This window comes from Engraulis encrasicolus, chromosome 12 (genome assembly GCF_034702125.1).
Source record: "Engraulis encrasicolus isolate BLACKSEA-1 chromosome 12, IST_EnEncr_1.0, whole genome shotgun sequence".
NCBI lineage: Eukaryota > Metazoa > Chordata > Actinopteri > Clupeiformes > Engraulidae > Engraulis > Engraulis encrasicolus.
This window is the reverse complement of record NC_085868.1, coordinates 25,290,506-25,304,775: the sequence shown is the minus strand read 5'-3', so window position 1 is coordinate 25,304,775 and position 14,270 is coordinate 25,290,506. Positions and strand designations below refer to the sequence as shown.

General features: G+C 46.2%; 1 protein-coding gene across 1 annotated transcript in view; it reads left to right on the top strand.

The window, feature by feature from the left end:
• The window catches only part of il1rapl1b (interleukin 1 receptor accessory protein-like 1b), a 595,103-nt gene that overhangs the window by 41,824 nt on the left and 539,009 nt on the right, over nucleotides 1–14,270 (top strand). Inside the window, exon 3 of the mRNA XM_063212610.1 lies at nucleotides 1,431–1,532. Coding sequence (XP_063068680.1) covers nucleotides 1,451–1,532 — 82 coding nt within the window. The 5' untranslated portion in view covers nucleotides 1,431–1,450. The remainder of the gene's footprint in view (nucleotides 1–1,430; nucleotides 1,533–14,270) is intronic.

Below are 14,270 nucleotides of genomic sequence, written 5' to 3'. Positions count from 1 at the left end.
GTGCATGGTCACGAAAATGACCCTTTGATCTTTCCGTAGCGGAGAAGCAACAACACGCAGCAGAAGGCTGCATGAATGGTGGCCATTGTTAAGGACATGTGGCCTTGTACTTATTTCGACAGCCTACATACATCCATTATGCCACAGTAATGGAATGATCGAGTCACAGTTAAATTTAGACTGAATATGGATACTTTGTGTTTCAACTGACATGACAACAGATTTTTTAAATAAATTTTGTTGTCAAAAAAGGGTGTGCGTACATACTGCATGTGAAGGGGTTACTATGAAGGGGAATGCCAAGGAATTAATTCCTAACTATTTCAGTAACAGCAGTATTGCCATGCCATGATGACTTAATATTGATCATGTTTGTTTGAAGAGGATTATGACAACTCAGTTTGATGACTTGATGACAAATGTCATCAGATGTTGAAATCTGAGAAAAAATTATAACGATTAAGAAACAAGTTCATAATTTGGCTTCAATCATGCTGTGATATCGCTGTTGCCTAAAACCTGGATTCAGATGGCTTTGCAAATTCCATTGACTGATTGATATGATGACATGGTGTGTCATCATGTGCTGAAAGATGAGAAGGGGCTGTTATTTGAAATGAACGGATAATTCAGCTTCAGAAATGTGGTGATATCTTCATCTTCATACTCTTGTTCTGTTTGTTGGCTTGCAACAAAATGAGTTTTTTTTCACTGGTAATGTCTTCAATAAGGTGCTATTGGGGAGAGGCCACATCCCAGCAATTAAGTAATGAATCCTGAGTCATTTATATACAAAAGTGTAGTGATTTTTACACTGTTTCTGTATGGTTGCTGGTTGGTGTCAGTGGCTGTACAGTACAGTGGCTTTTTTTTTTTTTGAGAAAATAAATTCATGTGGCCCTGTCTTCCCTATTTCTGCTGAGTCACACGTTCATGTTGGCCTTTGCATCAGGCAGGCTCCTCTTTCTCCCCGATACTGTCTGAACTCTCTGCTTCAGTGAGAGGACAGCTGTTCGCTCAGCCGTGACAAACTTGTGACACCTGTTTGACGCAAACTCTCTCTTTTTCTCTCCCCTCCCTCTTTCTCTCCCTCCATCTTGCTTGCCCTGTCTCTCCATGTCCATGTCCATTTCCTTTTCTCTCCCCCTCCCTCTTTTCTCTCCCTCTCCATCCCTTTCGCTCTCCTTTTCCATACCTCTGTTCTGTTGCCTCTCTCTCTCTCCCCTTCCTCCTCTCTCTCTCTCTCTCTCTCTCTCTCTCTCTCTCTCTCTCTCTCTCTCTCTCTCTCTCTCTCTCTCTCTCTCTCTACCGTTCTCTCCCCTCTCCATCTCCCTCTTCTTTCTCTCTTTTCTCTACCTCCTGGTCTCTTTCTCTTTCTCCCTTTCTCTCCCTCTCCCTCTCCCTTTCTCTCGGTTTGTTTCCTGTTCCAGGACCCAAGGACAGGTGAAAAATGAAAGCGCCCATCCCTCTGCAGATCCTGCTCTACGCTACGGTCATCAGGAGCCTGAAGGTGGTGTCCAAGAGGGGATCAGGTTAGGCTCTCTCTTTCTCTCTCTCTCTCTCTCTTTCTCTCTCTCTCTCTCTCTTACTGTAACTGCACTTGTGCCATCGTCACCTATTTATTGCCCTCCATTTCCGGAATGTCTTCCTTGTCTCTGGTCTGCTTGTGTCTGAGGTCGGTATCTGGAACTGATCTTCTTACCTGCGTCTCCGTTTCCAAATGGTCTTTCTTGTCTCTGGGCTGTTTGGGTCCGAGTTCCGAGTATATGGTACTGAGCTTGAATCAGTTTCCACCGAGAAAAGAGAAAAAGATGGTGATGTTACGTAGTCCAGTATTTTGTTCTTACACTGTGAAAATTTTTTTCTTAGTCCATTGGGTTCGGTATTTCAAAACGTTGTCCACGCTCCATGTCTGAGATGAAGTGCATTCAACTTACAGTAAAGTGCTGTTTGTCTAAAAGAACACTTTGCACATTTCTGCTTCTTAAGTGCTCACAAAAGGGAGATGAGCAAAGACTGTAGAAGTTTTGAAGGTTAGAGCACTTTAGTCAGACAAGGTTTCTACTTCAACGGAGAAACTGACAGGGGAAAAAAAGTGTTTTGGACACACCCTTTGGCTGCCTGGACTTCCAACACCAATCAGCCCACGTAAACGCATCCAAAGCCCAGCGGGCACTTATTTTTTCTCTCAACACCACCACAAAAATGAATATCCTTTAATGAATATTTACTAAGCAATAAATTGATATTTACTAGTATGACCAAAGTAAAGGAAGTGTTGCAGAGAAAAAAATCCTCAGTCATAATGATAGAACTTGGAATTTGATGGTGGTAGTATTTGTTACATTTGTGAGTGAGCAGCCTTACGTAATTCTGGAACTAAAACCCCTAAAAATACTACAGAGTGCATCTTTAAGAAATATACACCCAATAACTATGTAGATGTCTTTTGACCTAGACATTTTAGACTTTTTAGACTTGTTTTACTCCAAGAAATTGCCAGTGAAGCACGTAGTATTTACTTGTTCATTTGTCTTGTTTGTAGCAGTTGTGGGCTGTACTGACTAGATGTTTTTCACTTGAAGCTAGAAAAAAATAAGCTTGCTAAGATTACATTTTTTAACAGTGAGGCCAAGTCAGCAGGCAAGTGAGTTTCTCAGCTGAGAGAATCTAACTGGCAGGCAGGCAGGCAGGCAGGCAGACAGACAGACAGACAGACAGACAGACAGACAGACAGACGGACAGATGGACAGACAGACAGGGATATAGTGTGACTGCAGAGGTGGACAGAGTGGGTGGCGGAGATGTGAAGATTGAGACAGAGGTGCAGAGGGGTGGCAGGTGAATGGCAATGTGGGGGGGATTGGGTGGAGGTGTGGAAGTATTCTTGGGTAAAGGCTGACTGGACTGGAGCTATACTGTATGGCATGCTATGCTGGGGAGACAGGAGCTGTACTCTAGCTGGAAGATTGGCCGAGGTGCCATGGGTGGCCAGTGAATGGCAAGGGGGGTAGGGGTTGTTGTGGAAGTGTGCAGGTGGATTTTTTAATGTGAATGAGGACTGGACTGGAGGTATAGCTATACTGTAGCTGAGAGACAGGAGCTATACTCTAGCTGGAAGATTGGCAGAGGTGCCGTGGGTGGCGAGTGAATGGCAATTGGGGGGGTTGGGGTGGCGGTGTAAGTGTGCAAGTGGATTTTTTATGTGAATGAGGACTGAACTGGAGGTATAGCTATACTGTAGCTGGGAGATTGGCCAGCTGCAGCAGAGGAGGGATCTGATTCTGGTTCTGTAACATTCACCGCCCCTGCACCACCTGCCAACCGGCGAGGCTGGTGTTATGAGAATCGGGCCTATTATTCTTCTATCTGTCTATGCATGTGTTGACAGGCAGACAGACGGATACAGACAGACAGATAGATAGATAGATAGATAGATAGATAGATAGATAGATAGATAGATAGATAGATAGATAGATAGATAGATAGATAGATAGATAGATAGATAGATAGATAGATAGATAGATAGATAGATAGATAGATAGATAGATAGATAGAAGTACATGTGGGGGGTGGGGGGATGATTTTGATGATGATGATGATGATGATGATGGTGAATAAGCCAGTCCCCGAGGAAGGGAAGCGGAGGGAAGTGAGGGGTCTCTGCAGCATGTTTGTTGTTTAAGTAGGTCACCCTTGCTTGGCTAATTGATTCCCGTTCGTTCCCTCTGCTGGATAAAAAAAGAGAAATATACAGTGTGGCCAAAAAGCTTCTCCTGCTGCAGCTGATGCTGGAGAGAGAGAGAGAGAGGTAGGGAGAGAGGGAGGGAGAGAGAGGTAGGGAGGGAGAGAGGGAGAGAGGGGTAGGGAGGGAGAGATAAGAACATAGCCAACATTAGCTCCTGCATTTACCAAGCCTATAGGCAGCTGCAGCCTGTACTGTTAACAACAGCAGCAGCACACAACACTCTTGCACCTCTTCTCTCCTCCTTCTTCCCGCCCTCCTCCTCCTCCTCCTCCCTTTCGTCTCCTTACTTTTCCTCATTTTGCTCCTCAATCTCCTCCTGCTCCTCTCCTCTCCTCCTCTTTTCCCGTCTCTTCTTCCTCCTCCACCTCCGTCTCCTGTTCCTCCTCCTTGTGTTCCTTCAGGGAGAGCTCCAGACAGGTGGCAGGCACCTTCTCCTCCTCTTTTTTCCTTCCCTTCCTGTTCCTGCCTGGTGGTCACCCTATCTTCCACTGTTTTCTCCTCCTCTTCCTCCACCTCCTCTTCTTCTTTCTACACCCATTTTCCTCCTCTTCCTCCTCTTCCTCCTCCTCCTCCTCCTCCTTCTTCTTCTTTCTCCACCCATTTTCCTCCTCCTCCTCCTCCTCCTCCTCTTCGTCTTTGTAAAGGCCTGAGGTAGGGCGAGCTCCAGAAAGGTGGTTTCCCTTGCTTCTCTTTTCACCTCATCTCTTCTCCCTCCTCCTCTTCTTCCTCCTGCTCTTCATTCTCTCCGTAAAACTTCAGTTGTCACCCTCCTCCTCCTCCTCCTCCTCCTCGTCTCGGTAATGGTGCCCTGGGCCTCCCCTCCTCTCCTTCCACCTCCACCTCCTCCTCCTCCTCTTTCTGCTCTTCCTTTTCCTCCCTCTCCTCCTCATCTTTGTCTTCGTAATGGCCGGGGGCAGGTGGGGGGATACAAGGAGAGTTCCTCCAGCAAGGTGGCCGGGGCCCCCCGCCACGGGGACAGATGGCCCCTCTCCTCAAGTGGAACGGGGGCCCACCACGCCACCATTATCAGCTCTAATCTGGAGCAGCAGGACGCTGAGGGGTGGCATATTGGAGGTGTCGCGTGGGAACACATTTAACGGCCTCTGTGCTTACATGTGTCCGTGTGTGTGTGTCCGTGTGTGTGTGTCCGTGTGTCCGTGTGTCCGTGTGTCCGTGTGTGTGTGTGTGTGTGTATGCGTGTGCGTGTGTGTGTTTATGTGTGTTTATGTGTGTGTGTGTGTGTGCGTGCGTGTGTGTGCATTTGTTTGTGTGTTCAGGATCTGTTTGTGTGTGTGTGTGTGTGTGTATGCAAATGCGGATATGCATACAGGTTTAGCTGCGCGCGCGCGCGCGTGTGTGTGTGTATGAATGTGTGTGTGTGTGTGTGTGCACTCATGCGTGGATGTGCATACAGGTTTCGCTGTGTGTGTGTGTGTGTGTGTGTGTGTATGTGTGTATGTGTGCGTGCGTGCGTGCGTGCACGTGTGTGTGTTCATGTCTAAAGGTGGAGAGAGACAGAGGACAGAGGGGGACATATTGAAGGTGGCACCACCATGCCATTGGCCGTGGGCAGCCAGTGACATAACAGCGCAGACCTTTTTACTGTAAAGAGCAGAATAGCCAAACATTTGACATAATCCACTGACCTCCACGGCTGACATTAAACGCATTAATAAACATACACATGCATTAGCATTAGCATCCAAAGGACATGTTTTAACGCAAATGGAAATGGGCTACTAAGGTCAAAGGTCGGCTGTTGTTAGGTGCCTTTTAAGAGGAAGAAACATTGTGCGGCAGATGGGGGGTGGGTGGGCGTGGGAGGGGGGGGGGGATTCATGTTGGATTCATTTGGCCACAATTCACAATTGACTTTGTCCATGCCGAAACCCACCGGTGTATGTCCATAGATTATTAAAGGGACCACCAACAACCATCCATACGTGCCACCATGTAGATTCAATCACTCGTTGGGTCACGGGGTGACCTTTTATGGTATTTACTCCGAGTAAAAATGTAGAACGAAAGGTCAGAAACGCATGTAACCCATTAATCAAAATGCTGGAGTTCTTTTTTTTCCCCCTCTCCTCTCCATCCCTCCCTCCACTCTCCTCTTCATTCTCTTTCCACTCTTCTATTTCTGTCTACTGTGCGCACATTACTGCACCAATTTTGTTACTACTAGGCCTCTGTAGACTGCGGAATGTAGAGGAAGTCATTGAAACCAAACAGTTTGGCTGATATTATTTTAACAAAAAAATCCTTCTCTGAGAAAAATAACTGCTACATACTGTAAATGCAACAGCAAAACTGTGACAACAAACCAAACTAAACCAAACTAAGAAACACAAAAAGTATGTGCATCCATCCTTGGTTGACTTCTGTTATTTCAGTGTGCCCATTATTATCTAACCTCCATCCCTCCCCATCACTCCCTTCTTCTCTCTCTCTCTCTCTCTCTCTCTCTCTCTCTCTCTCTCTCTCTCTCTCTCTCTCTCTCTCTCTCTCTCTCTCTCTCTCGCTACCCACTCTCTTTCTCTCTCTACCTCTCACCCTCACTCCCTCCCTCCCCCCCCTCTCTCTCTCTCTCACTCTCTCTCTCTCTCTCTCTCCCTCCTCCATTCCCCCCCACCTCTCTCTCACTCTCTCCATCCCTCCATCCCACCCCCCTGGGCAGGCTGGCCAGCGTGGGTGCTTTAGCGTTGGGCAATAGCACGGCTTAGTGCTGCTGCTCTTTGTCAGTGCCTTCCCCTGGGCTCTCTCCCAGGTGCTTGGCTGCATGGGCAGTAGGCAGGCAGCCTGTGGAAGTGGAAAGGGGAAGGGGAAGGGGAAGGGATTGGCAAAGCAGACGCGTAATAAATAGAGCTTCCACACTGGCTAGGCTGGGCTGGGCTGGGCTGGATCGTTTGCCATTGTTCTCCGTTGTTAGCCTTATTAGAGAGTTCGGTGTTGGCTCTGCCATAAATCATGGTGTGACGCGTAGAGAACAGTGCGTCGGCTTTGTTGCCGCATCTCAGTTGAAGGGCAGACGTAATGTTTGACCATGTTTTTGTTTATGTTTCTTCTTTTTCACTAGGCTCATTTCCCCAATCAATCCATTGATTTATTGATGTATTGATTGATTGATGTATTGATTGATTGATGTATTGATTGATTGATTAATTGATTCATTCATTCGTTCGTTCGTTCGTTCATTCATTCATTCATTCATTCATTCATTCATTCATTCATTCATTCATTCATTCATTCATTCACTCATATTCATTTATTCATTCCTCCGTTCACTCAGTGAGCCATGATAGGCCTACAGTGAGATCTAATGGCCCTAATGTCTTATATAGGCCTACCCACTTATCACCAAATCATTTTGCCATTTCAGAATTAATGCCCGATTCCTGTTATGCCTATTCCATACATTATCCATGTCCAAGGGCCATATCATAACCACTTCATATCCAACCACTTTGCCGATGCCGGTAGAGATCAAGAGAAGTGTTGCGTATAGTGTAGTAGACCCTCCTGGTCACATCCTTATCTCAGGCTCAGCATCTCCAGGAAAAGGCAGTAGTGCTGCGGTCGGATACGATATTCAGGCCTGCCGACACGAGGGGAAAAAGGGGACAGTTGGCCCCGGGCCCGGGAAACGGGTGTGGGGGGGTTGTGGCTCAGAATTGGTACCCATTACAATGTATTGAGAGAGAGTGGGCCCCCTTTGAGCCGATTTCTTTTTTCTCCGGGGCCCCACTCAATGCTGTCGGCGTCCCTGATGACACTGTGCGTGCTGCTGCTGTACATTGACGTACTTATGAAGCTCAATCCATCATCAAACCAGCCTGCAGTGATCTGTGGATCTGCTTCCACATTATGAGTGGTGGGGGGACTAGGGGTGGTAGAGGAGGTGGAGGAGGTTGGAGTGGGGCCGTGGGCTGCTGTGAGTCCATATGATGAATTTTTAATACATGGCAACCTTGCATTTGTGTGCATGTATAATTTCCCTATCAAAGCCCTCCCTTTGTGCTGCATTATACGCGCCCTGAAACGAGTGAGAGAGCGAGCGAGCGAGCGAGCAAGCACTCGGTTTCGGTAGCGTGTGTGTGTGTGCGATGTGTGCTGATCATGTCATCTCATGGCTGTCATCATCATCACACACACACACGCACACGCTCACGCACACACACACACACACACACACACACACACACACACACACACACACACACACACACACACACACACACACACACACACACACACACACACACACACACACACCCCACCCAGGGCTTAACACATTGATGGAGCAGCGCTTCCTTCCTTGTCCTCACACCTGTCTCCCTTCATCAAACATCCTGGCTGCTGATTTGGATAAATGGTTGACCAAACTCTGCAATTTTGCATAATGTATGTATTAAAAAGAAACTGATCAACATATCACGAGTAGATGACATACGCTACAGAACATGTACTGCCTATGGCTATGAGAAGGATATTTTCTAGTGTGAATGAATATGTATATTTATATCTAGGGTTAGTATGTATGTAAAGTAGGTATGCACATACATACATGTAGATAGCTGTTGGTATGTACACACATGTACCGTATAATAAGTGGGTGGAAAAGGTATCAACTGAATGCAGAGTGTTTACTTAGCTGTAGGATATAACCTTTGCAAGCTCAGACCTGTCATGTGCTTGAAGGACTATCAGTAAATTTGTTTCTAAGTGGCGCGATGAGGGTTGGTAAAATGAGAGAGATGAAAGAGATTTTGACACCGACAAAAGAACTGCATCTCTTGTCCATTCATTCGCACACTCTGCTTTAGGAAAGGAAGGCTTCCTATTTTTGTATTAGTACTTTTTTTAAAACTCTGACCTTGTTTCACTTGCTTTTCAGTTTTCATTTTATATATTTTCATTACAATTCATTTCTTTTGATCATAATGTGTAGCCAGGCAAAGTGTCAGGCAAAAGAGAAATAAGTGAAAGCAAGCTTTATAATTTATAATTGATTCTTAGATGAAATATTGACTTAAAGCATCACCAGTTAGTTCTTTCCGCATTGCTTTAGAATTACCTCCAGATCTACAATGGTGAAAATAAAACCCAATAAACCTGAAGAAAAATCCCTTTTCAGTCATTCAGTCATTAACTTTACGAATAATTGTCACGTAACATAAGGGATTGTAGTGAAATCTGAACAAATTGTTTCCCTGCCTTGTTGGGAATTGTCATTATTCCCACCCAGTGTTGAGTCACGGAATAATATTTGAAAAAGGAATTGCCCGCATGATTGCAAATTTGTAATTAAAATGAGCGTGTGTGCGTTCTTTCGCCCAAGTCATTAATTGTGGCCCTTCTTGCCGGAACAATGACATTCTTTCCAGCCGTTTCACATTGTGATGGGCTAGGCGAGCGAGAGAGAGAGTGGCTCAGAAGTGTGTTGAATGATGAAAATGGGAAAGTGTGTGGTGTACTGCTAATGCCGCTTGCCATTACCATGCGGGAGGGATAAACTGTCTGTGAATTTTTGAATGGAATCCAATGAACATTGATATTCGCACAATGCTTGATGAACCACGTTCCCGCTTGCTGAGCCCCCCCCCGCATTGTATTTTTCCTCTACCCTGAACACAAACACAATAGGAAGGCATTCATCTCAGTTGTCGATTTTTTTTTATTTTTTTTTTGCTCCCAAAATCTTCACAGCAGTGTCCTTTTTTAAGACTTGGCTGACTTCCTTGGGTTCCACAAAGTAGCCTACCACCCTTTATGTTGGCTATGGTTAAAGAACCAGTGTGTGTTTCTGAGTTTGAAATCCCACTGTGTTCAAAACTAATCATAAAATGTGTGATGTGTGTTTGTGTGTGTGTGTGTGTGTGTGTGTGTGTGTGTGTCCTGATGTGTGTGTATGTCCTGATGTGTGTTTGTGTGTGTGTGTGTGTGTGTGTGTGTGTGTGTGTGTGTGTGTGTGTGTGTGTGTGTGTGTGTGTGTGTGTGTGTGTGTGTGTGTGTGTGTGTGTGTGTGTGTGTGTGTGTGTGTGTGTGTGAGCGCTCGCGTTCGCGTGCGTGTGCATGTGCGTGTGTGTCACTATCTGCCTTCCTTCAGGAATAGGGCCCTCTCTGCTTTTCTCATTTTCAATGGAAGTCAATGTTAATTTTATCTAATAGAAGTATGTCAAAAGACGATGCCTCAGAAAAATTCAATTAGGCTGTCATTGATGTAATAGGGTATTATAACGCCTACATCAGTTGCTTGAAGTATTTGATATTGGTATTTCTTTGCTAGCTCACACTGATGACTATTTCATGAACGTCACACATGCACACACGTGTTGCCATCCAAAAGGATTTCCTCCCCTTTCCCCATCTTGGCATTCCAAATCCCTTGACAATGATGGTGAATTTCAGCGAGCGAGATTACGTACATGACCTCCTGTCCAGCTGTCAAGGGTCAAAGTTCACCGGGCTGTATGTCAGTGGTGACAGGCAAGGGACTCTTTTTTAAGAGCCAACGCGTCCCCAATATGCACTTCAGAGAGAATCTCATCTAGACAGCTTGATTGGCTCCTTGTGAAGAAGTTACGCCCTGTCATGCGTGTATCCAGGGCCACTGCTAGGCATAAGCAGAGTAAGCAGAGCGCATAGGGCCTCAACGACTTTGCCCACAAAATTGGGGCCTCCTGAATTGAAATTGACTGGAAAAAATGTATTATTGTTATCATTATGTAATTATGAGGGTGGCATCCTGACCAGTTATGCTTAGGACCTCCAAAACCTTAGCAGTGGCCCTGCGTGCATCACGAAAAACAGACCAAGACATGCCAACGAAAATATTGAGGAACGCTTTATTAACTTAATGGAGTTTGTGTAATTATTTTTGGTGGTACAGCTTGCTAATGTGTTTCAGACTGATGGACCACCCGGCGCGATAATCTTTTCCCATTTTCGTTTTTGTTTGTTGTTTTGTTTTGTTTATCGACTGTTTTTTTTTCTTTCTTTCTGTCTTTAAAGCACATACGCTGATGTGGAGCCCCGATTAATTGAAAACACAAGCCAACATTTTCTTTTCCGGGTTTTTTTTTTTTTTAGTAAATGTTGACTTGACATTCAGAGTGTTGTTGCCTTTTGGAGAGCCTGGCGTGATTGGCGGCTGCTCCCCGTGTCGCCATTTCCCCACACGCTGAATTTATTCACTCTGTGCAAATAGTGTTTGTCAGTGGAGGATAATGGCATCGCTTAGAGTTCCCGCTTTATCAAAGCTGATTGAATGATCTTTATAAAGGAGCCAGCAGCCAGCGGAGCTGCGCAGAGCAGTGCAGCAGTGCAGTGGCAGCAGCACACACCCGGACTGAACCGAGCCGAACACAACAGAACAGAACAGGCAGTCTGCATTAGCCCCTTTTCAAATCTGTTAACTTTGAGTTGACACATATACAGCTTCAAAGCGTATTGAGTTACTGTGGGGTTTATGTGGTTATCTGCGTTTGTTATGTTGGTGTGTGTGTGTGTGTGTGTGTGTGTGTGTGTGTGTGTGTGTGTGTGTGTGTGTGTGTGTGTGTGTGTGTGTGTGTGTGTGTGTGTGTGTGTGTGTGCGTGTGTGTGTGTAGAGTAGTATGCATACGTGCAAGTGTGAGTGTGTGTGTGTGTATGTATGCCTGTGAGTTCTTGGTGCCTTGATGAAAACAGTGCTTGGAGTATTGCAGCAGTTTTTTGAGTCACCGCTACCCTGCGCTGTGCCACGCCAGTTGAAGTGGAGTGAGAAGAGCTTTTTAGGAGTCGGGAGAGGGGAGATGTCACAACTAGTTCATCAACCATCGACAGACACAGACACAGTGAGAGAAGGAAACTGACAGGGAGGGAGGAACAAACAGGTCAGTTGCCTGGTTCGAGTGGGCGACCCAGAATCGGGTCCTCATGACATTATATGTACTTGCCGCCGGGGGGCCCTTTCAGATGACACTGTCCTGGGCCCGGCCAACGCTGTCAGAGACCCTTAAAGTGAGCCGAGTGGGCCGCCCGGTTCTGTCGGACCTGAGCGGAGCCGAGCTCAGCCACTCACCGATTGACCAGTAAAATGAAGAGCGCTTTAATTGGCCGCGACAGTGAGCTCTAACAAGGGATGTCAGCGCCACACAAATTCAATTATGCCTGCTCACTTGACTGTAATTGATATTAAAGGATGTTAAATATGGCGCCAGATTTTCAGCTACTACAAGGTGAGATGCCCTTGCGGAGTTTTGGCCTACAAAACACCGGCATGGCAGTCGCTCAAAAAATACCTTTGAGAGAGAGAGACGAGAGACGAGAGAGAGAGAGAGAGAGAGAGAGAGAGAGAGAGAGAGAGAGAGAGAGAGAGAGAGAGAGAGTGGAAGATGGAGAGAGAGAGAGGAAGATGGAAAGAGATAGATGCAGCGAAAGAGAGATAGTGAGAGTGGAAGACGGAGAGAGAGAGATGCAGAGAGGGAGAGAGAGAGACATTCAGAAAGAGAATGAGATGCTCTAGACAGAGACAGAGAGACGAGCAATAAAGCCAAAGGAAAGGGAGACAGGAAGGAACAAGAGCAAAAGAAGCATAGAGCAGGATAGAAGGACAACGCAGTATTGGTGTTTTGCATTTGGGAGAACCTCAGCCTTACTGTAGCTCTGAGTACAGTGCCAGAGGCTTTGAATTGGGTTTGAAGTCAGCCATACAGAATATTTATGTTTTGCAATGCTCCCATGAAATTACCCACAGCAGCAAAGTGCATGCACCAATGAATAATACATTGATAATGAAACTGAAACAGGGGAAATGTTTTTTTTTGCCGTGTATATGACACAGAGAAGCTTAGGCCTTCTGTTGGGGCCATGTGGGCCTAATCTGAGCCAAGGCAGGGCCGAATCGGAGTTTTTTCCCCCCATAATTCCCATACAGTCCTTCAACAAGTAGGCCTATTCCGGAGTTTTCTCCCGGGCTGCTTTGGAAACTGTCAGCAGCGGTACCCAGTCCTCTCGGGCGAGGCTAAATGTCTGGCGCTGGTTGACGCTGCGGGGGCACTTGCTGTTGCGAGCATATGGCGACACAATTGGAACAAATAAAATTTGCGCGCGCCAGTTTTCAAGCTGGGGATCTATTTCGCAAATTAATTTATAATTAGATTCTCCCCCCCGGGTCAATTCCTTCAATTTCCAACCAGTTGTGGTATTGATTCCTCCTATTCCACGGGACATAATCCACCCCGCGCTTCATCTGCATGCTAGACTCCCTTTTTTCCCCCCACACATCTATCCTTTTTTTCTCTGCTCTCTCTTCCTCTCCCTCTCTCATTGACCCCTTTGAGCCAGCCTGAATTAGATGTAGGGTGTTTTTTGTTTTTCACGAGATATGATGTTAGATCATTGCGGGGACTTGTTTTGTTTTGCCCTTTCTCTATCTTTGTCTCTGTCGTCGCGCGTTCTGTTCTTTTTCCGTCCCTAAATCATTGGTACACGTTATTGATTAAGGTTGTGAGTGCCTCTGTTAAGCTGCGTTCCCTTAGGACAATGGTGCTGGTGCTGGTGGTGATGATAGTGATGATGTTGATGGTGATGATAATAATTAGAGATGGGGATCATTTGGGGAAGCGATAAGCCAGCTGTTTGGCTCCAGTCTACGTGTCTTCACTCGGCAATGGATACATGGACAAGCATACTCTTTGTTGGCGGATCCCTCCCTTCCGATACACAAACACACACACATGCATGCACACACACACACACACACACACCTGCACCCGCACCCACACCCGTGCATGCACATGCCCATGCACACGCACACACACCCGCACCCGCACACAACGCACACACAACATGACAGAGATATATACACACGCACACACACACACACACACACACACACACACACACACACACACACACACACACACACACACACACACACACACACACACACACACACACACACACACACACACACACACACACACACACACACACACACACATAAACACACTGCGCCACATCACATCTTCCCCTTGCCTAGAGTCAATACTCCCATAGCTCCCCGGTATGTGGAGGGATCATTCCAGCAGCTCGGCTCTGCGGTCTTTACAGAGGGGAGACATTGATCATGTGCACATGATATTGGAAATGAAATGCTTCGCCAAACATGGACTGGTGTTTTCCTCAGCACACTGGTCGTTAAAAAGCGACCATTTTCCTCATCTTTCCACCTGATGTCTGTGAGAATGTGATGAGAGAGAGAGAGAGAGATAGAGAGAGAGAGAGAGAGAGAGAGAGAGAGAGAGAGAGAGAGAGAGAGAGAGAGAGAGAGAGAGAGAGAGAGAGAGAGAGAGAGAGAGAGAGACTGGAAGACGGATAGTGGATGATGTGGGTGATAAATAATGTCTAGAAGGAAGGACAATGTTTGACGCTAGAATACAACACATATACATTTTTATGTCAGGCGAGTACATGTCTTGTAGAGAAAAAGAGGGAGCGAGAGAGAGAGAGAGAGAGAGAGAGAGAGAGAGAGAGAGAGAGA